Source organism: Lucilia cuprina, chromosome 2 (genome assembly GCF_022045245.1).
Source record: "Lucilia cuprina isolate Lc7/37 chromosome 2, ASM2204524v1, whole genome shotgun sequence".
NCBI classification, from domain to species: Eukaryota; Metazoa; Arthropoda; class Insecta; order Diptera; family Calliphoridae; genus Lucilia; species Lucilia cuprina.
The window spans coordinates 36,459,208-36,485,110 of NC_060950.1; the positions used below are offsets into that span (position 1 = coordinate 36,459,208).

The 25,903-nt window shown below is 29.0% G+C and overlaps 1 protein-coding gene across 1 annotated transcript; it reads left to right on the top strand.

Annotated features, from left to right (window-relative positions):
• The first annotated feature begins 4,867 nt into the window (after nucleotides 1-4,867).
• LOC111674922 lies at nucleotides 4,868-12,322 on the top strand. The gene is made up of 6 exons (XM_023435607.2): nucleotides 4,868-5,018; nucleotides 5,092-5,183; nucleotides 8,794-9,082; nucleotides 9,147-9,351; nucleotides 10,207-11,584; nucleotides 12,111-12,322. Exons 1-6 carry the CDS (start codon nucleotides 5,011-5,013, stop codon nucleotides 12,239-12,241), a joined length of 2,103 nt encoding a protein of 700 aa, XP_023291375.2. The 5' UTR covers nucleotides 4,868-5,010; the 3' UTR covers nucleotides 12,242-12,322.
• Nucleotides 12,323-25,903: the final 13,581 nt, after the last annotated feature.

The following is a 25,903-nucleotide window of genomic DNA, read 5'->3' on the forward strand; positions in this document are numbered from 1 at the left end:
TATCTAAATATATTAAAGTGTGAGAGTTATTATGAATTCCTATACTCATGTATACGAATGCATTTGTTACATCCCGATCAATTACAGTTTCGGCATCGGTCTAACAAGTTTATAAACATATAAATATCAGTTTATAACAGGACATATGATAACCTACACCAGATTCTACAAGACACATTTTTGAAGTACATCCCTGATCTTATGCTTGTTTTTTAATAATTTCAAAAAATGAAGAGAGCCATACGACGTAAAATTTTTCATCCGTATTTTACCTCAATGTGTAATGGTTTTATTATATTTTGCCTTTTGATCGTCCATCCCAAGGCGAATTAATATAAGGTGGTGTTAATCAATCAGCTGATAATTTTTTTCTTAATTCGCCTGGTTTTCCTAGCTGTCAAAGTTTGTTATTGTTTACATTTTTCTATTTAAAAATGTCCGTTAAACAGAGAAAAACTTCGTTAATATTTTGAATTATTTATGTAAAAAATATGAAAATACCAAGCATTTCGTAAACAAATATCATTTTATTTAAATAATGGCATAATTGGTATGTATGCAAATATGTTATTTAAGAAAAATATATTTTTTTCTATTAAATGTTAACATATTACACAATATTGTTTTATATTTTATATTAAAATTGTGTAGATAACGTGATTAACTAAAAAAAATCTCTTCCAGAAAACTTAATATTAAGAAACGCATATGAAGTATTTATCCGGCTGGCGGCAACTGACTTCTACGTTATGGCTTAATTTTGAAATATATTAAATGTTAACAAATTAAACAATATTCATTCATTCATTCATTCATTCATTCATTCATTCATTCATTCATTCGTAATATAATATTTTCATTAATATGTACTTTTTTTTGTTTATTTTTCACAAAAAAATAAGTTTTACTTAACTTAAGGCACTTACTTAAATTTTGCAAAAAAGCAAAAACAAAATACATGGCATTCTGAATTCGCCTTGGTCCATCCGTTCTCTTCATAACAAAATTTTGATTGGTGTAAAACAAAAACAAAGCATGATGGAAACAGCTGTTTCACTTTTTTGTATGTGTTTACGTGAAAATACAACCTTGATCTAATGCGACTTGTTTGTTTTTTTATTAATTTAAAAAAATAAAGAGAGCCATACGTCTTTTAAATTTCCCACCCGTATTTTTTCTCAATGTGTGATGGTTTCATTACATATTGCCTTTAGGCGATCCCATCCGCCATCTTCTACACTCAATTTTGACAGATCATATATAATATCCTAATTATATTTAAGAACCAGAAATACGCTCTTCTCACAGACGAATTCTGTGTAACTCCATACACATATGCAGTTTTTTTCGATCTATTTTCTCTATTCTCTATTTTCGTGTGACAAACATAAACAAAACAGCTGTTTTGTTTTCAAAAAAAATTTTTCGAAAAAAAAATAAATTAAAATAAATGAATAAAGGACATGAAAAAGTAAGTATTTTTGAATTTTTAATAAACTAATTTATAATTTTATAAATTTTTACACATTAAAACGACAGCTTTAATTACATTTATAGGTTATGTCATATAGAAAAACAAAGGCTGGTATGATAGCAAAAATTATGAATCGTATGTAAAATAACAATTTTGACACACATTCGGATTTATATATGGATAAACAAGTAGGAAAGTATAGTCGGCCATGGCCGACCATATGATACCCTACACCATGAGTATATTTTTACAATTTTTACTTTTATAAAATTTTTATTTTTTGTAAAGAAACTGTTGAATATTACCATAATTCCAAAATATTTAAGCCATTTATTGATAAAAAACTAAAATTTCTAAATGAGGCTTTATATAGGTCAAATATGGGCCGATCCTCGGTAAATTTTGGAAAAGGATATATTTCTAAATAACAGTTAGTTTTGTTGAGTTTTATTGCGATACAAATGGTTACAAGTCAATTTTAGACGTGTAAGTCATTTTTTGAAGGGGGGTTTGTATGGGGGCTAGGGTCAAATATAGGCCGATCCTTACGAAAATCTGCAGTATCATTTATACTTATATAAAACTTATTTGTGCCAATTTTTAGAGAGATAGCAGAATATTTGACGTAATTATAGCATAAAAAGTTCAAATCGGGAGGTACGGTTGTATGGGGGCTAGGTGAAATAATGGACCGATTTCAACCATTTTCAATAGGCTTCGTCCTTGTGCCAAAAAACATGCTTGGTCCAAATTTCATCAAATTATCTTGAAAATTGCGGCCTGTACCTTGCGCACAAGGTTTACATGGACAGCCAGCCAGCCGGACAGACGGACGGACGGACGGACGGACGGATGGACGGACGGACATGTCTTAATCGACTCAAAAAATGATTCTGAATCGATCGGTATACTTTAAGGTGGGTATTGGACCAATATTTTTGTATGTTACAAACATCAGCACAAACGTATAATACCCTCCCCACTATAGTGGTGTAGGGTATAAAAAGTGGCAGTACCTACATATGTAAAACTATTTATTATTTTAATATTGATGATTAAAAAGCAAAGATCATATATAATGTTTATTGATAAATTATTTTGAAAAATATTTAATTTTTTTCAATATTTTTAAATCCGATTTTTTGCAACTATGTTCGCTTGAGAATTCTAATAATACAATCTTAGAGTTAGGTACCGACTGACAGTAGATATTATTTTTTGAAATCGTTTCACTTCTTAGTGTTCAGTGAAGAATTACTTAAAAAAATAAAATATTTTTTTATGGATCAAATTGAAATTTTTAAAAAATTTTAGCTTTAAATTTGTAAATATACCCTTCACCACTATAGTGAGGAGGGTAAAATACGTTTGTGTTGATGTTTTTAACACACAAAAATATTTGTCCTTTACCCACCTTAAAGTATACCGATCGATTTAGAATCATTTTTGAGTTTAAGACATGTCTGTCCGTCCGGCTGGCTGAACATGTAAACCTTGTGCGCAAGGTACAGGCCGCAATTTTCAAGATAATTTGATAAAATTTGGACGAAGCATGTTTTTTGGCACAGGAACGAAGCTTATTGAAAATGGTTGAAATCGGTACAACCGTACCTCCCCCAAATCAGGACGTACGGTTGTATGAGGGCTAGTAAAATTGGCACAAATATGTTTTATATAAGTATAAATGACTCTGCGAAAATCTCAAACATATAATTTTTTTACAATTATGCCCATAGAGTCCACATTTCTCCTAAGTAGAGAACACATCTAGATTTATAAAACTGATTCATGTTTTCTGATTCCTGCTTTAGAATATTATAACACGTGGCGAAAGTTGAAATTTTGATAAAAAATAGGTAAAATTTGGAAAGGAAGGGTCATATTTAAAAAATGAGACATTTTTTTTTAATTAAAATGTTCTCCGTAGAGATAACTTTCTAGACTCTTTTTCGCTCTAAAAATCTTTCTTTTTTAATTTTTAAATTAAATGATGCTCTAATATGTTTTGTTTATTATTGGTAATTAAGTTGTTTAACTAAAAAAAAAAAAACATTGCCGACCATATGATACCCTACACCAGTCAGTATGTTAAAATTGTGGATTATTTTTTAAGAAATAAAGCATTTAATTTGTTTTATTGTGGAATATTTCTACAAGAGGGCTCATAAGGGAGAATAGGTAAATATGGGCCTATCCTTATAAATTTTGGTAGCTAAATTTACTTCTACTTCAAAGTCAATTATTTAGATTATAATCGCTTTATTAGTAATTATATGTTAATTTTGACTTTCAAGTCATTTTCTGAAGGGGAGTTTTTATGCGGCCGATCACTACAAAAATTAGTATTGTTATTTATTGTTCTATATAACAATTTTTGCTGATTTTTGTTGACAATATAAAACATTTAACGTAATTATGAGCCTAAAGGCCCGATTCGGGTGGTACGGTTGTATGGGGGCTAGGAGACCTAGTGGACCGATTTCAACCATTTTCAATAGTGTTCGTCCCAAAAGAAGAGTGCCAAATTTCATCAAATTATCTTCAAAATTCTGGGTTTACATGGACACATAGATAGACGGACATAGCTAAATCGACTCAGAAAGTGATTCTAAGGCGATTGGTTTACTTTAAGGTCTAGAACCAATATTTTTGTGTGTTATAAACTTCAGCACAAACGCATAATACCCTCCCCACTATAGTGGTTTAGGGTATAAATACGGGATGCACCCGTGTGCATCAGCAAAAAGTAATACTAGTACGCCATTGGGACTATAACAGATTTAATATGTTCTTAATAAGTCGTTTAGAAGAACTTTTATGCAATATTTGTTATTAAGTTTATATAGCCAGAAATCGTTAAAAAATTAAGAATTGTTAAGCTGTTTGGCCGTAATTTTTCGTAATTTTTTAGAATTACATACACATATTGTATATATATTTGACTTGCAAATTAATCATAAAAATTCAATAAACGCAAGTTAAATGGTGAATAAATCTAACATTAGTTGTAGATCAAGCGTTTGGTGTTAGATTATATTAGAATTTACATTATAGTTTTTAACAGTTTTCGTAATCAATAAATGGTCTTTATAATTTAGTCACTTCTAATTGGACTTTAGTTTTTCTGAATCGATTAGAATGAGTATATGATCAATATTTCTATACTTAATAAAAATATTATTCTATCAATATTAGTGATGCAGGGTATAAACGAATATATAGATAAATATCTATTACTCTCAATTAAAAATTCCATACCTGACAATGAATTGTGTCCGATTTGATAAGAACTTTATTCACTAAACATGTTTATACACATTTGGACTGCGATTATCGCTTCAAAAAAAAATATTCTCACAATCATAATTTTTCATTCGATTGCATTTAAAAAAACTGGATTCTCAAACAAAATCAGAACAATCGAATTTAGTTCAATAATAAATTGTGTGTACAACGGACGCTATTTAATCGAATAAGAAAGTCAAATAAATAAATAAAACTATTTAAAAATAATTTATAAAAATTCTTATAAAACCATGGGAAAGTAATAAATATTTATTGATTAATTTTAAATGTTGCAAATAATTGAGGAAATTTTAATATTATAATTCTTTTAGAATATTGAATGAAACAAAATATTTTCTGAAGACATTGGTGTGTTTTTTAGCGGCTTGTCTTTTAGTGCCTATAATTTTATTAACTTTCATCTGTAAGTAATAAAATCTATATAAATATAAAAAGTAATGTTTGTTCGTAGTCGTTAAACTCGGGATATACGGCAGATGTCCGACAGATAGCGTCAAAATTTTAATTTTCAGTCAATTACACACAAACTGCTAAACCGACATAGATATTTAAATATAGAGTCCACATGCCTAATCAAGGTCCTTAAAAGCGGACCAGGAGTCAATGGTTAAAAATAATGTAACATATTTTTAAAATAATTTGAATAAAATTCAAATTATTAAAATTTAATGAATTTCTTATTAAAGTGATAATAAATCGGAGTCTATTGCAATATTTGTATATTAAAAATGCAACACAAACAAATATTTGATCCCTGATAATGCACCACAGTCGGTTGGCATTTTTTTAGTTCATTTAAAAAAAATCTTAAATCAAATAGATAATCTCAAATCAATAAAGGGTCTTTGTTATGCGAAAATGCATTCCTCGTATTAAATTTAACTAGTGGAAGAACACTTAGGTGGTAAAACTAGAGATAAGATTTATTATTTTGAAATTAAAAAAAAAAACTTGCATTTAATATCAAAGTTCAAATTGCATACACTCAAGACACACGAAGCAATTTTGATTAATATTTTGTGATTTAAATGAATAATCTGTATATATAAAAATTAAGGTGTGTTTATTTATACGTAAATACATTTACATATGTATGTTTTTTTTAATCTTTATCCGTCTAAGCGTCTAAACCAATTTTCCTGAAATTTTCACAGGGTATTTCTGTATGTCTGGAAGGAATCCTATATGTGGGCGAATTTCGAAATCTGAATTCGAAATTCGCCCACATACAAAATATAAGTATTAAAAGTGGAAGTACACAACACGCGTTGAGGCGGCAACGCGTTTTACGCTTTTCAAACTTTTCGGTCTTTATAAGTTTCCTAGTGTGAACCAGGTCTTAATATATTTTTATTCAACACATAATAAAATACACTCTGATCAGCTGTCGACGCATCAAAAGTTGAAAGTTACAGAATTTTTCGCGGCAAACGCGTTACAAACTACAGTGTCTTAAATGAAAATACACTATTTCAACTTTTTTTGACAGAGGCCTATAGCGACACATCAAATTTTTTGACTCAAACGGTAAGTTTTTTGATTGTGTTAGTAAAAAAACTCATACCGCATATATGCATGTGAGTTTTTTTCACTAACACAATTAAAAAATTACCGTGTGTGTCAATAAATTTGATGTGTGGCTATGTCACTTTTAACGCGTTGCCACGTACAACGCGTGTTGTGTACTTTCACCTTAAAAAGAGTGTTAAACACTCATGTCAACATATGGGAATAAAATGGGCGAGGTTGATATAGTGGGCGTTGCACCTTCATAAATTTGTACATATATTTGAATATATGTATATTGAGTTAGTGCCAATCTTTAGGTGAAGGATTAGAAATTAAATTAAAATTAATCTTTGAAAGTTGTTTTTGAATACTCAATCTGCTAATTTTGTTTGCTAGTTTAAGCGCCCAATGGAGGTGTTTTAAACTTGAGCAAGAAATGCAAAAGTATAAACAGCTGATGCCAAAAGAAAATAATAACATTTTTTTAAATAAACATTAAAATGTTTGGTTTATCGATTAGTATAAATTATGGGGACTTCACAATATATTTTTTTGTTTTAAATTTAAGTTATCATTAATTTTTATATTACATTTACCATTGTCTTCTTCTTTTTTATAAAATATGCATTGTTTTGAAAACAAACAGTGACGTTTCCTGATGAAAAAACTATTAGTTTATTCAAATAATTCATAGCTTGCATTGAAATCCAAATTGAAGTAAATATAAAAAATCGTACCCAGCAAAATGTTCTCTTATTGGACTACGCTATAGACAATTGACTACAAATTCTATTCAAAACAATTAATTTATGTTATTGATAACGACAACTCATTACCATGTAATGTATGAAATAACTACATTACTTCAATACTCATTACCAAAATTTGAAAATATTTTACTGGGTATTACAGCTGCAATATTTAAATCTCGTAAAGTGGGTTGGCTATTTACATACATCGCTTTTAGGGTAGCAAAGCACACTGGGTATAGCTAGTCTTAAATAAATACAAAAGAAATTTACCTTTTTGTATTGTCGACGATGAGCAATTATGAAAAATAGATTTGATCTTTGATCGCTTGTTAGTCATAAGTATATTTTATTTTTGATAAGACTTAAAAAATATACGCCGCCTTTATTTAATTTTATTTTTGTAGACAACATAACTTGTCTACTAAATCGTTTGAAGCAATGTCCTCTTATAAAAAATTCCAGAGGGTCAAAGAAGAGATTACAATGAAATAATATTTCAGAAATTTCTTATTGTACCTTAGAAAATAAATTTCAAAAATCTATAAAGTTCTATACATTTTTATACCCTTCACCTTCGTGAGAAGGGTATATATAAGTTTGTCATTCCGTTTGTAATTTATATAATACAATTTTCCGACCCTATAAAGTATATATATTGTGGATCCTTATAAATAGCGGAGCCGATTAAGCTATGTCCGTCTGTCTGTTGAAATCAGTTTTTAGAGGACCCCAGATATCGGCGAGTTCAGAATTTTCAATAATACTGTTAGACATGCTTTCGAGAAGATCGAAATGTCTGTTGGTTTTGTTTTTTATTTTGCTTAGCGTTGTTGTTGTTTATTTTGTTTTGCTTTTGGTATAATAATAATGTAGTCGGGAAAAATTTATATAACTAATATGTTTAAAATACACTATGGTGAAGAGTATATAATATTCGGCACAGCCGAATATATTATATTATTTGTTAATATATAAAAAGTTAAAATATTGATGTTGCTTTTAAACCGTATAAGTGTATGTACATTAGGATGGCCCCAAATTTAAAGTTGTTGACGTTTTGGTCGAATATATAAGTTTGGTTAATTCTAAGATAAAATTACTAAAAGTGTTAGACCTGACATCATAAGTATTCTTTTGTCTAAAAGCGACAGCATTGTATGGCAAAATCAACATTTTGGACAAACAAGAAACATGTTATATTTAAATCCAACTGTTTTACAGTCCTTTAAAATGGTCTGATTGTTTTTAGTGTATTTAGTGGCACGCTTACTATTTTTCGCTAATTATTATAATATAATAATTTAAAGTTTATATTTAACAAAAATAGTAACTTTTGTCGGGAATTATCACACCCACTATAAATTCCACTATTTTTTATTTAAAATACTGAAGATGTAGCCAATAATGTTGAATACTATTGCAAAAACAACTTAAATACTTTAAAATATTGGATAACTATTTATTTTTACAGAACGCACCATGCCCACTATATCAATTCCGCCCATTATAATATAAATTAATCATGTTTAATTACAAATACTAATAATAAATATGAATCAATTTTATTCAAAATATCCATAGTTTTACCGAACAGTAGTTATTTGGATAAAAAACTTACTAATTTTTAAGATTTATTCAGAAGAAGAAATTATGGACCAAATAAGGATTTGGTGTTAATTAAAATAATATTTAATTAAAAAGTATCCAAAGTGTTCTACTTCAATTATCACATATTAATTTATTCCATTTCAGTTGTACACTACAGTAACGAATTAGTCAATTATGTGCTATCTATTAAATATCCACAAATATCAATCTCAAAAACGAAAAAGATACGTTCTCTCATTGACACAAGACGAAATGCTGGCATTTTCAATTTTCTAATACAAGTGAAAGGTCCATGTGATTTTGATCAAATTAAACGATATTATGAAGAACATTTAACGAGTGCTCGCGAAAAAACGGGACAATTAAAATTTCCCAAATTGCGCCAACAATTAGTTAATTGTTGGGGTCATTATGGCTGGGTAAAGGATACAAGGTAAAATAAGGATGATTAATAAAAAAATACTGATTTAGCATTATTGTTTCATTGTTGTATTTAGTTCTTTTAATCTCAATAATCATATTTTGCTGAATACTTCACCCCATCGTGGATATGCTGTAAATGATTCTAATATTCAAGACTTTATAAGCGATTTAGTTACAAAATATATTCCGTCGGATTTACCACAATGGCAAGTTATTGTGATACCAACATCCACGAAAGCTTCTACAAGTCAAGAGGAAAAGAATGATGAATATGATCAGGTAAAAAGTATATAAAAATTAAACTAAAAACTTGTTTTGTTCAATCTAGTGAAAAAAGAAATATTTAAACTTAAAGAAGATTTTTATGTTCGCCGATATATATGGACTTAGGTCATTATAAATTGATCAATGCGGCATTAATAAACGAGATAAGCGGAGTCTACATCGATGAAATGACATACATAAAACGGTCCTTCAAACTCCGATACGAATGTACAACATTCAAAGCAAAAATTTGAGACCTAACTGATACGCATCATATCGATCCAGGATCGGTTGTAACTATTTATGTCAATAGTAAATTAGCAACATTTCTAACACTGTGTTGGGTGTCGAGGCACTGAAATGTGCATGATAATAAGATTGCAGAGTAACTAGTGTGACTGTGTTCGAACCTTGATAAAGATTACAAGGAAAGGATGGTAAAACCACCCATTTGTCACTATTATAGGTTGATATTCCAAAAAATCCGTGACATCATAAATCAGTCCTGGAATAGTGGAACCTGGAATGCGTGCGTTATAAAGGGAAATAGCAGTCAACTAGGGTTTATTAAGGGAATTTGTCATTTCTTTGACTGGGTCTTATAGGGGCACATATATTTTCTCTCATTTCCTTTTTAATGGTACTACTAAGTTAGTAATCTTAATTTCTTATAAAAAAAATATGTTTGTCGAATTTTCTCTTAATACTGCTTATAAATAATTTATTTACCATGAACCGATATCGTAAATATTAATAGTAATATACATAGTAAAATAGGGTAAATATTAAAAAACATTAGAAAACAAATCAGAGAATATTCATATATCTGAAATAATATCGTGAGTAATTAAAATAAATTTAATTTTACAGGATGAACATTATTATATACTCCTAAAAATACACCATTTAATTATAGCCGATGAGGATGATCTTCACATTAGCGAAATGCTTATGTTAAAAGATGATAGTGATAAGCCAATCGTAGAAATCGGTGGAGTTACCAGACGAAACTCTAAATTAAACAATATTTCATCTTTCATACGCAAACCGCATCACATAGAAAACCTATTCCGACACATATGCATGGTGATACTAAACCAGTGGAATAAATTTATTTATGAATTTGAATCTCTGGAAACTCCCGATGGGGTAATTGATTTAAAAATCACAACTCTGTCACAGCTGCTTTCAGTCCTGCTGATAATAGCTGTGAATGTATTTGTCAATTATTGGAAAATAATGTCATCCAAACGTAAAACTAAGTCTTTGCGCAAACATCATCCAGAGATGGAAGGTAGATATAGGATTATAACGAAACTAGTGGCAAAGGAAGTCAACAAACGGCATTTATCTTGGAAAGTTGCTAGTGATGCTGTGAGCAATTCCCTGCAGTTAACGAATTTAACAAAAACCTGGGCAAAGATAATGTGGCAAATGAATGTCAGTAGTATAATGTCGATACCCTATAACGTGTATCTTGAACTCTTTGCAATGAGAGAATTAATATTTAAAGGTGAAACCAGACTTATCACAACTTATAGCAGTCGTTTATCCGTTTATGTACCATTGTTAATTTACGCTCAAATGGAGTTTATTAAAATCTGCTATGAGATATTTAAAGCCCCAGTTAATATCTATGAGGAACTAGTACAATATCCTTCGAAAGAGGAAAATAAATTACACAAAATGTCATATTCGGGACGAAAGATCGTTTCGTTTACTAAATCTATAGATGGCAAACAGTTGCAAAAACGTTTAACATTCAGCGATGAAATACGCGAATCAGATTACATACTCGCCTGTTTGTCTGCAGCTATTTATGACTACTTTCAATATTATAATAAAGAAGTTCCAGTTCCCAAAATGCTTAATACCACTTGTCGTACGATGGGCAAGGGTTATTTAACAGATAATCTGGGTGATAAGACCGATTTTATTGGCGGAGTTGTCTTTCTACAATTACCTTTGAAAGTACCCGATCGCGATCATGCAAAAAAAATTCACTCGATAATTGAGCAGATACGTCGCAAACAGATTATGATATATTTGGCCTCAATGGGTCAAACTAAATATGACATGTTAACATCTATCTTTCCCAGTGTGTTGACAAAAATATGCATAAATTATTTCTCTTCCAACTTCCCAGTTACCATAACAGAAATACATGGTGAAAATTCTGAATTTCAGACATTATGGGGACAAAAGGTCGACGATGTCTTACTTTTCCGTCCGCCACAATCGAAAACTTGTAAGTAGTAATTGTAATAGTTATAATAAATATTTATGTTATTTTACCTGACCAAACTATTATTAAGATCTACACCATTTTCAATTGTAAATGACGATTTTTTAAATTTCTGTTAAAATTTTAGAAATTCTCATTACTATTTTAGAAATTTCCAACTGAAGAACTCAGAGCATTTCTCATTCAACAACTAAATTTTATTCTAGAGATAAAATTATAATTTACCAGTAGCGCTCAATCCTAATCTCGAGTCGGAATTCTTTTCTTATATATTTTTGAGATATCGTGGTCTTAACATTTAAAAACCTGTAGGATTTTCGATGTTTATTACACGGTATCTGAAAAACTTGCTGTGACGTAGGTATTCTTCTGATTCGGTTTACACTTTGAAAAATAATTGGAAATGGTGTAGAAAAAGGATATTATAATATACAATAACTTTTAGTAATATAAGTATTTTCTATGGATTTCAATACATTTATTTTTTTATAATTAAAAAACAATAGTTTTTGTAAATTTCTATTTTTAGGCCTTTCGTTGAATATTCATCGATTTGGTGATAAATTCCGTTTAGCTGTCATGGCAGATACTCAACTTGGACCAGAACATTCAATTATAACACGTTCTTTTGAAAACTATATGGAGACGATTTCGATATAACTTTTATAATTTTTCATATACTTATGTATATTTAAATTACTGTTTATTAAGTTTAAATATATTTTTACACCAAAATTTTAATTAATTTCTTACGAAATGTAAAAAAAAGATAAACAAGTTAGAGTGCTATATTCTTAAGTACCCTATACCAGCAAGCTTTTTTTTTTATTATAACCCATGAATGAATTTCACCCAATTTAGTTATTTACTAATGAAAAATGTGCGTTTAAGTTATATCCGAAAGTGGAAGCTATGGCCAATAATAGACCGATCCGGAAAAAATTTGGTAGAGTGGTTTACGTGTACAGAAAACATATTTAAAATGAGGTTTATCCAGCCAATCTTTAAATTCAATTAAATATTTGCTTTTTAGTGATTTTCGAAAGACAAAACATTTCTGTCCATTTCTATGACCAAAAATAGACTGCTTCATATACACCTCCTCGTTGAATGGTGATCTCAACGAGGAGGTGTATATGAAGCAGCCAAAGATGTTAGTTGATAAAAACCAAATAAGGTGTTGAAGTTGCGAAAGTCTGAATATGGTCTTAAGCAGTCTGACCGTCAGTGAAAATGAACCATGCTTGTATAAAATGACAGTTAATGATGAGCTTGTGTTACTACCTATGTACGTAGATGACATTCTTATCGGATGTAGAGATCTAACAGTAGTTCAGCAAATTAAATTGTCAATATCAAATGAATTTGACGTAAATAATAAAGGTAAAGTTCACCACTTTCTAGGTATGGAGATCAACAGAAATGGTGGAATAGGAGATTTAACTGTGAGTAGCGTCCAAATATAACATGGAACAATTTAAGTCGCTGTTCTACATGATCCTGGATTTCAGATATCTTGTTCAAATAATTGTGTAAAAGCAGATGTCACGTCATACCAGAAAATAATGGGAGAACTAATGTATTTAGGAATCACAGAGAAATACTTACCCCCATAGTGAACACATGAACGCCACCATGAATATCCTAAGGTATGTATCCGGAGGAGTGTATCTCATTGTCAAACGCTGCAAAGGAGGCGGTTTACTTGAAGAGATTGTTATTTGAACTCGTGAGTGTTGAACATGTTCCAGTCTTATTAAACGTGGATAATCAGGGAGCTCTAAAACGATATATTTCACAACAGAAGTAAACATATTGACATCAAATACCATCATCCCCGGGAACTTATAAAAGGGAAGCAAATTAATCTTAAGTATCTTTTTACAGACAACATGATAGCTGATAAGTATATTTACAAAAAATTTAAATAAGATTAAACACATGAATTTTATCGAACTAATTAACATTAATTAAACTTATTACATAGAATAATAAATATGTTTAGTATTAGGTTTGAGATGGAGTGTTAAAAATATTACTGTACACTATTTTCAACAGAATTAATAAAATTCAGCAAAATATTCTCTATTTTCCTATGCAGTTTGGTATTGAAAATGAGCAAAATCGGTTCACATCGGGAGAAGTTATGAATCAAAAATAAAAATAACTCCAAACATTTACGATTTTCTTTACACATTCCATGAAAATCATCATGAAAGCTTGACACCGACGATCAATTCGATTGATCAAATATTATAAGATTCGGCACAGCGGAATATAGCACTGTAACTTGTTACTTTTCGAGTCGAGAATTTTTACAATTAATTTAATTCTTTTTGCCAAGAACATTTTTATACCCTTCACTTTCGTGAGAAGGGTATATACATATAAGTTTGTCATTCCGTTTTAATTTCTATAATATAATTTTCCGACCCTATAAAGTATACAGAGTCTCTCATAAGTATTCGAATTTAGGTATTCTATGGAAAGAAACCAAATATAATAATATTTTTTGTGTGCAAAATAAATAAATAAATAAATACATTTGTTATATTATCTAGGCAGTCCTTAGGTTTCATATCACAATTTTTATAACTTAAAAAATCTTCATTTACTTTAATTAATTAAGCTTTTTTTAAAGGAAGTCTATATTATAGACTATACTATATATATTTTTTACTTATTGTCGCAAAATATGCATTTTTGGATTGTTATATACATTTTTGACTTACATATATCTATATTTTGTGCAACTTATTGGCTATGTCACCACAATGCACACATATTTCAAACTTATTATCAGAATAAAATTGTAGATAAAGTTTTATTTTCTCTCTATACATATTCGGATCAATCAAATCTGTTAATGAATTACTGTGAAAAATAGCTTCCACATATTGGATCAAAAATATCCCCAATTAAAGCCATCATTTTGTATATCGTGCGGAATTTTAACATTTTCCCAATAATTTTCAGAGATATTTAATTTTTTTGAATATATGAAACATTTAATTTGATTTTATTAAATTATTTTTAAGTGATTTTAAAAAGCCAAACTTTTTGTTTTTTTTTTATATTTTGTATAGTGTTGTTTATATTTATGTTATTATCAAATAAAAACATATATATTTTCAATACAACTCCAAAACATGCCTTAACAAAACGTCATCCTCTACAGTAGATTTAAGTTTTTACTACTTATAACTTTCACGCTTATGTTGCCCATTACAATAACACTGGAAGTCTAAAATTTTTGGGTTTATTTTTATCATAGCGAATAATATTTAACCAGATATCAATATTTTGGAGTTAGACCATAATGATATGGAAATATTTAGCCAGTAATCCAATGGTTATAAAAAGAATGATTCTACTATATTGAATGGCGTTTCTTCGAGGGATGTTTTGGAGTTGTATACTTCTACAATACATTGAAAACTTAAAATGTATAAAAGCTGATATCTAAAAGAATACATACCAGACAACTTTCCCCGAAAATGTTTTACCCTAGCTACAGAAGAATAATCCCATAAATATATCTTGGAACTTTTAAATACAGGTTCTTGTAATAAAAAATATTATTTTTAGATACGCCAAGGGGTCTTTTAAGTCCCAATATCGAATTTTTGTTTTATCTCTGGAAAAAAGTGCAAATACTTATTATCAAAAATCGCCATTTTAATGATATTACATAAAAAATATGGTACTATCCCCCAAAATTGTGGCCCAAATGGGCCAAAAATATATCCCTTCGGTTGATAGTAATCCCTTAAACAATTTTAAGCAAAAAAAAAACATTTGATTCCAATTTTATGTTTCGTATAATATGATGAAATGTAAAATACAGGAAAAATTCAAATACTTTTGTGAGGTAATTTTATGGACTTTTAAAAAAGCTTAATTAATTTAAGTTAATGTAAATTTTTGAAATTTTAAAAAGTGAGATATGAAACCTAAGGACTTTCTAGATAATATAACAAATTTATTTATTCATTTTGCACGCAACATTTTATTAAATTTGGTTTCTTTTCATAGTATACCTAAATTCGAATTCTTATGAAAGACACTGTATATTCTACAATTAATTTAATTCTTTTTGCCAAGAACATTTTTATACCCTTCACTTTCGTGAGAAGGGTATATACATATAAGTTTGTCATTCCGTTTGTAATTTCTATAATATAATTTTCCGACCCTATAAAGTATATATATTCTGGGTCCTCATAGATAGCGGAGTCGATTAAGCCATGTCTGTCTGTCTGCTGAAATCAGTTTTTAGAGGACCCCAGATATAGGCGAGATCCTAATTTTCAATAATTATGTTCGACATGCTTCCGAGAAGATCGCTATTTAAAATCAGCAAAATCGATCGGTAAATAACGGAGATATGAGCAAAAATCCGAAACAACCTCTGAAAATTTTATAAAAAAATGTCATATTTTTTTCATGCTTTGTTAAATAGCAACAACAACACTGTATATTAGAAAACGATGTACACATGTGTGTAGATGTATGTATATGGTTTTATTCAGCTGTGTTTCTTGTTTGTTTGTTCTTTAAGTTACTTAGTTTCGAAAACTAAGATTTATTTGGCCAGTAATTAAAATTATACAACGCCATCACCAATTCTAGCTAGAAAAAACTAGCTCATATGTTCCAAATTAAAAACTTAGGTTAAGTTAACACGATTGCACATGGCCAATTATGCACCTCAAGAAAAACTGTAACTCGGTACAGTTATCTGACGTCACACATTAGCCAATGCGGTTTGAAACGTAAAACTCTCGAAGGCAGAGCAAAAAGGACGGCCTGATTACCCTTAAGCGATAATGGCAACGACGCACGACGGTCTTCCTCCACCCAGAGCTGAATTACGAATGCTGTGTGTTTCTGTTTTGTGAATTCTCTTCGTATATTTGGATGTAGGTTGGTTTTATTACGTTGTTAATTTTGTTTTTGTTTTTCTGTGTTTTTCGTTATGTATGTTTAGATGTGTTGGTTTTGAAGTATTTTGTTTTTTATTTCGTTTAGCGTTGTTGTTCATTTTGTTTTGTTTTTGGTGTAATAATAATGTAGTCGGGAAAAAAATTATAAAACTACTATGTTTAAAATACACTATGGTGAAGGGTATATAAGATTCGGCACAGCCGAATATAGCACTCTTACTTGTTTTTCTATTTATTTCCATTTCAAAAAACTGTTTTTACGAAGGCATTTTAATTATAGAGTGAATTAAAATGCCTTCATTTAAATTAATAACTTTTTTGTCAAATCGTCTGCTGTTTCCGACAGACGCGTTTAGGATAAGGTGGGAGCATTCAAAATGGAATTTTGGACGCATTCAAACACCAAATGGAAAATTTAAATTTTCAGGAGACTTGGAGAAAATGGGAGGAACTTAATGGACATCTATCTCTGGAGACCTGGAGCAGATTGGCGGATGGAACTTTATGGAAATTTTTAACAATCTATCTATCTACGATGTTTAGTGGATAGACTAGACTATAGACTTGACTATAGACAAGACTATAGACTATATTATAGACTAGACTATATATAATTTTTACTTATTGTCGCAAAATATGCATTTTTGGATTGTTATATACATTTTTGACTTACAATCAATCAAATCGGATCAATCAAATCTGTTAATGAATTACTGTGAAAAATAGCTTACACATATTGGATCAAAAATATCCCCAATTAAAGCCATCATTTTGTATATCGTGTGGAATTTTAACATTTTCCCAATAATATTCAGAGATATTTAATTTTTTTGAATATATCAAACATTTAATTTGATTTTATTAAATTATTTTTAAGTAATTTTAAAAAGCCAAACTTTTTGTTTTTTTTATATTTTGTAGTGTTGTTTATATACTATTGGTATGAATAAAGAGTCATATTTTTCTAATGGTATATTTATGTTATTATCAAATAAAAAAAGTTTTCCTTCTTCTGTTGATGTAGAATATGCAAACATTTCTCTTTGGTTAATTAAAATAGTTAAATAAATATTTATTACATTATTATATATATATATATATATATATATATATATATATATATATATATATATTTTTTTTTTGGATTCAAACTTTTATATTCAATTAGATCTATGGTTAATGGATAGAAAACTGTTTTATTTAGTATGAAAGCAATATGTATCTTTTGTCCTTCAAGGATCTTTTCCACGTAGAACTCTGGTTTAGTAGTTTCTCGTATACCATCGATTTATTTATTTTTTCTTTGTCCACTTTAAGCACTTTTCTCCACACATCTTCCTCTAGTGCCGGAATTTTGCTTTCGTATTCAGAATCCAATTCCTTCTGAAATTTCGTTTGTTGGTATTTTCTCCGGAATATAGTTCATATATGTATTTTCAATATTTTGAGTTTTCCCGTGCCAACATTATTTTTCTTATTTTCCAAAGTTATATGCTTTGTTATGTTAAAATAATTTTCAACAGGGCTGTTGGAAATTCTTGTACTTTTTTGTCTACGAACAATTGTTGAAGTTGGCTTTGACTTTTTAATATTAGTAAATATTCTTAAGGCCGTTAAATATTATGGATTTTTTTTATATTGAGCGCAACGGATGTCTGCAGTATCGTTACTCTTGCAATCTTCAAAATCCATAAAATCTTCAATATTTATTGTCTTTAATCCAATATTGAATTTTCCATGTCTGAATCTAGATTTGTTGTTAAACCTTTTCATGAAGTTCAATCCGCCCATCTTCTCCAGGTCTCCTGGACTACAGCGGTAGCCAACCTCTCACACTGTCCAGAATTTAAAGTCACGTATTAAATTTCTTGAAAATTATCCAATTGATTAATCTTAAAAATCTAAAATAGTTTACGGATGCAATTTTTGAAATCCGGGAGACCTGGAGAAGATGGTCGGCTGAAACATCATGGATATTTTTAACAATCATTCTATCTATGATATCTGGTGGATAGGAAAGAAAAATCTGAAATCCAGGAGACCTGGAGAAGATGGGCGGATGGAACTTAATGACATTTTTAACAACCAATCTATCTATGATATTTGGTGGATAAATTCTTTCGAGGATGGAGATTTGATATCAAATTTTAAAATTTTTGAAAGATTTAATTTCTTGGGAAGAAAATTCTGAAATACAGGAGACCTGGCGAAGATGGGCGGATGGAACTTAATGGACATTTTTAACAACCAATCTATCTATGATATTTGGTGGATAAAATCTTTCGATGATGGAGATTTGATATCAAATTTAAAAATTTTTGAATTTTTCGACGATGGAGATTTGATACCAAATTTTAAAATTTTTGAATATTTGAAAATTTCATTTTCTTGGGAAGAAAAATCTGAAATCCAGGAGACCTGGAGAAGATGGGCGGATGGAACTTCATGAAAATTTTTAACAACCTATTTATCTACGATATTAAGTGGATAGACTAGACTATAGACTAGACTATAAACTAGACTATAGACTACACTATAGACTAGACTATAGACTGGACTTTGAACTAGACTAGTCTATATATAATTTTTACTTATTATCGCAAAATGGATGGTCTTTCATTCTTTATATTCAAATATAAATTTATTGGCTATGTCACCACAATCCACACATATTTCAGATATATTATCAGAATAAAATTGTAAAAGAAAGTTTTATTTTCTTTTTATACATATTCGGATCAATCAAATCTTTTAATGAATTACTGTGAAGGATAGCTTTCACATATTGGATCAATAATATTCCACAATTAAAGCTATCATTTTTTAAATCATGTGGAATTTTAACATTTTTCCAAGAATTTTCAGAGATATTTAATTTTGTTAATATATCAAACATTTCATTTTGATTTTATTGAATTATTTTCACGTGAATCTAAAAATCAAAACTATTTGTATTAATGTAAACTAACGTATAGTGTAGTTTATATACTATTGGTATGAATAAAAAGTCATATTTTATATATACTTATGTTATTATCAAAATAAAAAAGATTTCCTTCTTTTGTTAATGTAGAATATGCAGACATTTCACTCTGGATAATTAAAATAGTTAAATAAATATCTATTAGATTATTATAAGTATATACTTTTTTTGGGTTCAAACTTATATATTCAATTAGATCTATGGTTAATGGACAGTAAACTGTTTTTCTTTTGTATGAAAGCAATATGTATCTTTTATACTTCAAGGATCTTTTCAACGTAGAACTCTGGTTTAGTAGTTTCTCGTATACCATCGATTTATTTATTTTTTTCGTGTTCAGAATCATTTTTTTCTGAAATTTCATTTGTTGATATTTTTCCGGAATATTGTTCATATATGTATTTTCAATATTTTAAATTTTCCCGATGATATATACATATATTTTTCTTATGTAAGCCGTGGTAATATTATTTTTCTTATTTTCCAAAGTTACATGCTTTGTTATGTTAAAATAATTCAACAGGGCTGTTGGAAATACTTGTATAATTTTTGTCTACGAACTTTCCCATTATATTGGTCCATAGAGTCCATTTTTTTAATATAATATTTGATGATTCTTCGCTATAAAATTCATTTTCAATTGATGATGTTTGTTTTGACTTTTTAATATTATTAAGTATTTTTAAGGCCGTTGAATAGTATGGATTTTTTTAAATTGAGCGCAACGGATGTCTGCAGTATAGTTGCTCTTGCAATCTTCAAAATCCATAAAATCTTCAATAATCATTGTCTTTAATCCTTTTTTAATGCCAATATTGAATTTTCCACGTCTGAATCTAGATTGGTTGTTAAACATTTTCATGAAGTACCATCCGCCTATCTTCTCCAGGTCTCCTGGACTTCCGATTTTTCTTTCTTCCCAAGAAATTTAAATGTACAAAATTTTAAATTAAATCTCCATCTTTAAAAGATTTTATCCACCAAATATCATAGGTTGTTAATTAAAAATTTCCATGAAGTTCCAGTCGACCATCTTCTCCAGGTCTCCTGGATTTCAAAATTTGTATCTGTAAAATTTCGAAACAAAATATAACAAGTAGTCCAACTCTCACATATAGGAAATTACTCTTTCACATCCACGAGTGCCGTGTGAAATCGTCTCTCTTGTAAGAAATTAAAACTTGTCAAAACACTCAAATGATTAATTTACTTTTTTGCAGTTATCCACAAAAAACTGCAATTTTTTTAAATAGTTTTAATGCATTTTTCATTTAGAATTTTGTTTAATTTTTATGAACTGGAAAACAATTTTATTAATTTATTGACATTTCATTTTTGTTGTTATTGAATCTTGTTTTACAGAGTTTCAATTTTTGGTATTGAAAATTCCAACAAATTAAAAATTGTAATTTTTTATACAACTCTGTGTGTTTAGAATGCACCAATGCAAATACATTTTTGTTACCAACAGATATTTAAAGTTACTCTGTAAACAATTTTTTCAGACATGTCTGATGTCAGAAATTTTCTGAAATAATTCTTATACTTTATCAGAATTTTTAACGAATAATATAAATTTCCTTTAGACATTTTACTGAATTGTCGAAAGGGAATTTTATTGTTACGACAATTATGAGACTAATCCGTATATTGGCAAAGGACAATTTTATTTTTATTCCTATATTATTCTTTAGACATAAAGGAGAATAGTCTGCACGTTTTCTGAAGTAAAATAAAAAATGGCTTTCGAATATCCGATAAATCAGCACATAATCTGAAGAGAATTGTTTTTGTAATTTCATTAGACAATTAAGCGAACAATATAAATTTCCTTTAGATATTTAACAGATTAGTCTGCACATTTTCTGATATTTTTTGCTCAGTCATTTTTATACCCTTCACCTTCGTGAGAAGGATATATATAAGTTTGTCATTCCGTTTGTAATTTCTATAATATAATTTTCCGACCCTATAAAGTATATATATTCTGGATCCTTATAGATAGCGGAGTCGATTAAGCCATGTCCGTCTGTCTGTCTGTCTGTTGAAATCAGTTTTTAGAGGACCCCAGATATCGGCGAGATCCGAATCTTCAATAATTCTATTAGACATGCTTTCGAGAAGATCGCTATTTAAAATCAGCAAAATCGGTCGGTAAATAACGGAGATATGAGCAAAAATCCGAGACAACCTCTGAAAATTTCATCAAAAAATTGTTATAAAAGCATCAACAACACTGTATATAGAAAAAGATGTACACGTGTGTGTGTAGATGTATTTGGTTTTATTCAGCTGTGTATTTGTATGTTTGGAATCCAAGCATACAACGTAAACAGAGCAAAAAAATATGATTTGCATTTTTTTTAAATAAAATAATTTTACCTTTTGTTTTGCAAATATATTTTTTAATGAATAGAAAAAAGTATTTAAAACGTTTTCAATTATATGAGAGTAGATTGTGAGTTATTGTACAATAATTTTTATGCGAATAATGTAAGTTTGAAATTTAAAACTAACACAAATTTTTTCCAAGTGCTTTTTAAAACAATTTTTTTTACGATAAACAAAAACAAAACCTACGTCTCGCCAATGTTTACCAGCAATGAATACGAAAGTGTTGTTATTTTACTCTTGCTTGTATACTGTTAAGAACAACAACAACGTATTGCTAGTGTTAAGCGCATATAAGTGTATAGAAAACACACTGTCTATAGCTGCCAAGAAAGAGAAACTGTTATTGTAGTGGTGAGAAAATACTAAAAAACACTTAGAAAAAATATTTCCTAATTACGCTTGTTATGATCAAGTTTTATAACAAGTAAAATGGTAAATTTTACAGATAAAACATATCCAAAGAAAAGAAAAATGGTTATTTTTTCACAAAGATTAGATTTTTTAATATAAAATGTTTAAAAAAAGTATAAAAAATATCGTTTGTATGTATTTTTATTATTATGCATTCCTAAAAAGTTTTTGGAGTGTATGAGTTTTTTGCAATTTGCTCTCTTGTTTGCAAGTGATGTTGTTTTTACACGTTTTGTTTACAATTTCTGAAACAAAGCGACATCAACCTTTGTTGAATGCTGTCAAGCAACTAAAGATAATTTTTGTAATTTTTACGCTCTTGCAATGATTTTTATTTACGATCGGGTTATGTATGTGTGAATTGCTGAAAATCTTCGTAATCAGAACAATATGAACGCGCAACGCTGGTCTATAGCTAAGCGCATTTGCAAAAACAAAAGAGTACCAAGCGCATAGGGCTTGGGAACCCTTGGTTTCGACGCTGTTGGCGTCATTGCGTTGTTGTTTTTCTGTGTTTTTCGTTATGTATGTTTAGATCAGACGTCGGCGCTAGTATTGTTCTGACAACGAAGATTTTCGGCAAATTACATGTACACAAAACGATCGCATACGAACCTCTAAACAAGAGCATCAAAAATACAAATATTTTATTTAGTTGCTTGACAGCATTCAACAAAGCAGGTTGATGTCGCTTTGTTAAAGAAATTGCAAACACAACTTGAAAAAAGCAAAAACAACTTGCAAAAGCAAGAGCATAATTTACAAAAACAACGTACACTCTAAATAATTTTCTAGAATGCATAAAATGAAAGTAAATAAGTTAATCTTGTTTCATACTTTTTTTGTACATTTTAATTAGAAACGTTGTTTCTATGTAAAGAAATTATCATTCTTAAGTACATTGATTACATATTGTTTATAAATATTCGCATTTTACAGTAATGCAATTTAATCTTCAAAATTAAAAATAACCAAATATTTTTTTCAGTGCAATTTCAATGAAAATATGCCAATAGTGTGTGTGTAGTGGTGATTTTTTTATCTGCCTCTCTATCCGCCGGTATATGGTTTAGATGTCTGTTGGTTTAGATCCACGATCGGCAACTCCTATACACAGTGTTTTTTGACCGTTACTAAATTTACACAGATTACTCACACGCATAGAAAACACAATTCAGTCTCATTTGAGCTGTCATAGAAGAAGGTTGTGTCGTCGCTCGTTTCTTGCTTTTGCAATGAAAATGAACGAAAGTATATTAATGAAGGTATGGATAATACTAAGTAATTATTGTTTCAACATAATTTGCAAATTAAAATAATTAACCAAAATTTAATGTACTTTTGTTTAATTTTTACCTTTAATATATTAATTATTATTAAATATATACATATATGTATATATTTAATAACAAATATAGTTAAAAAGCTCATATTTGTGTTTTTATATACATATATTTTAATATTTAAAATAAATATGTGCAAAACAGGGCAACAAATATTTGCTACTTTTAAACTAAAAAATATTAGTTTTGTGTTACATTAATATTATTTCTAAATATCAGTTTTCCATACATGCATTTTTGTGGAGATGGGAGTATAATGATTTCTCATTTCTTGTTTTTTCGCTCTTTCACTTATACCAGTGTAAAATGTAGTAGTATAAGTCTGCCGATCCTAGGATCTAATTTAGATGCCTTGTCCCTACAAACATTTTCTATTGCGGAAGTTACCCGTGTGAAACTTCCAAACGTGCTAAAAGCTCGCCAGCGATGTTGCGGAAGTATAAGAATTCTTGTCACCAGTCGGGAAGAACTGATGCCGAGCTGGGGAACTCTAAGAGTAACGTGGAAGATACTTCTGGAAGACCCGCAGAAGAAACTTCTAGATGACTCTTGGAAGTAAGGTATTGCCAAAGACTCTTCTAGATGTAAATAGGAAGTCACTTCTTGAAGTGACTACTTAGTATCATCTAGAAGTGTTCCTATCTTATCTTCTAGAAGATGAATTTTCTCTTCTTCTAGAAGAAGAGTATTCTCGTCTTCTAGAAGATGAGTTTTCTCTTCTTCTAGAAGATGAGTATTCTCGTCTTCCAGAAGATGAGTTTTCTCTTTTTCTATTTGTATACTTACCAAAATAAAATCTATAAAAATAAATCTAAATAAAATGAAATTTTATAGTTTTTATTGAAATAATTAAAATTAAAATAGTAGAAAAAATAATTGATTTAACAAAAAAAGTAATATATGTACATTAGACCGACTCACAAAAAAATGGTGCTTGAGTTACCCCCCTCATAATATTTGCTCTTATGTTACCCAAAATATTTTCGGTTAAGTGTTGTCCATTCGTGAGCTGGACAGTTTTAAAGAAAATATCGTATGGGAACACGATTCTTCATGTTAAATTAAATATTTTAACCCAGCTTCAAAAAATCTTTGTTATGTTTTATAATGGTTCCCAAAATATTTCTAGTCTCTCGATGGCCGTTCGTGAGCTGAACCGGTTACAAAAAAGTCTCCTTTTAGTTATTTTGTTTTAAATTATACAGTATTTTTTAAACAATATATATAGTATAGTGGTATCAGTTGAAAGGTTTTTTGAAGCTAAGTCTAGTGGTGCGCAAAATTAGCAAAATTGTGCATACATTTTATTTTTCTTAGTGAAAAACCTAACAATTTTAAATATTTTGGAATATGACAATTATAAGCAGACGGTTATTTATGGTTAATACATCATTGGACGCGGCTTTAAAATACCTTTTAAACGATACCCCGTATTGTATATTTTGTTTTAAAACAAACAAAAATTTAAAAAAAAAATAATTCCGGTCATCCCTAGATTTAAAATATTTTGGGAATCATCATAAAACAAAGCAAGGAACATTTTGAGAGGGGTAAAAAAAAACACGTTTTTGCTTTCCATACAGAGTGAGTCGGTCTAATGTACATATGTATCAAAAATTTAGAATAATTACCTTATAATAAGATAATTTTCAGGAAATCTGTATTAATATTCCAACTGCTGACTGGTATACTTCCAAAAATTGTAAACGTTGTATTTCTTCATAAATTTTATGATCAATCCATCAAATTGTTAGAGTTATATTTTGGAACGCATTAATCCTTCAACATAATAAATAAAAATAATGTTATAATTAATATTGAATATACATACTTTTGTATTTATTGAAATTACCTTTTATACTATAGGATTCTCTTATATCCAATACATTTACCACCAAAATTTAAACTGTCAGATCCATTTTTTACATTTTCTGCAAATAATCGACACTTTTAATGGAACCGCGTGATGAAATAAGACATATATAACCACATCCTTTTTTTATATTTTAATTCGGTTAGAAGTATTTTAATAGGGGTACAATATTAGCTACAACTTTCTAAAAAAAATAAAATAATTAAAATTTAATTAATTAATTTATTGTTTTTAATCAATAAAAACATTACCTTTCATGAACATTTTTTAAATAACTTGGAATTAAACCATCTATAAAGATTGGAAATTACTAGCCATGGATTATTTTTGAAATTATTTACAGTCACTAACACTAATACTGCAATACTATTT

What these genes read in the sequence shown, in the direction of transcription:
- LOC111674922 (XM_023435607.2), top strand. An exon ending in AATTTTATTAACTTTCATCT is followed by an intron (nt 5,184 to 8,793) that starts GTAAGTAATAAA and finishes ATTCCATTTCAG; the next exon opens with TTGTACACTACAGTAACGAA. An exon ending in AGAATGATGAATATGATCAG is followed by an intron (nt 9,352 to 10,206) that starts GTAAAAAGTATA and finishes TTAATTTTACAG; the next exon opens with GATGAACATTATTATATACT.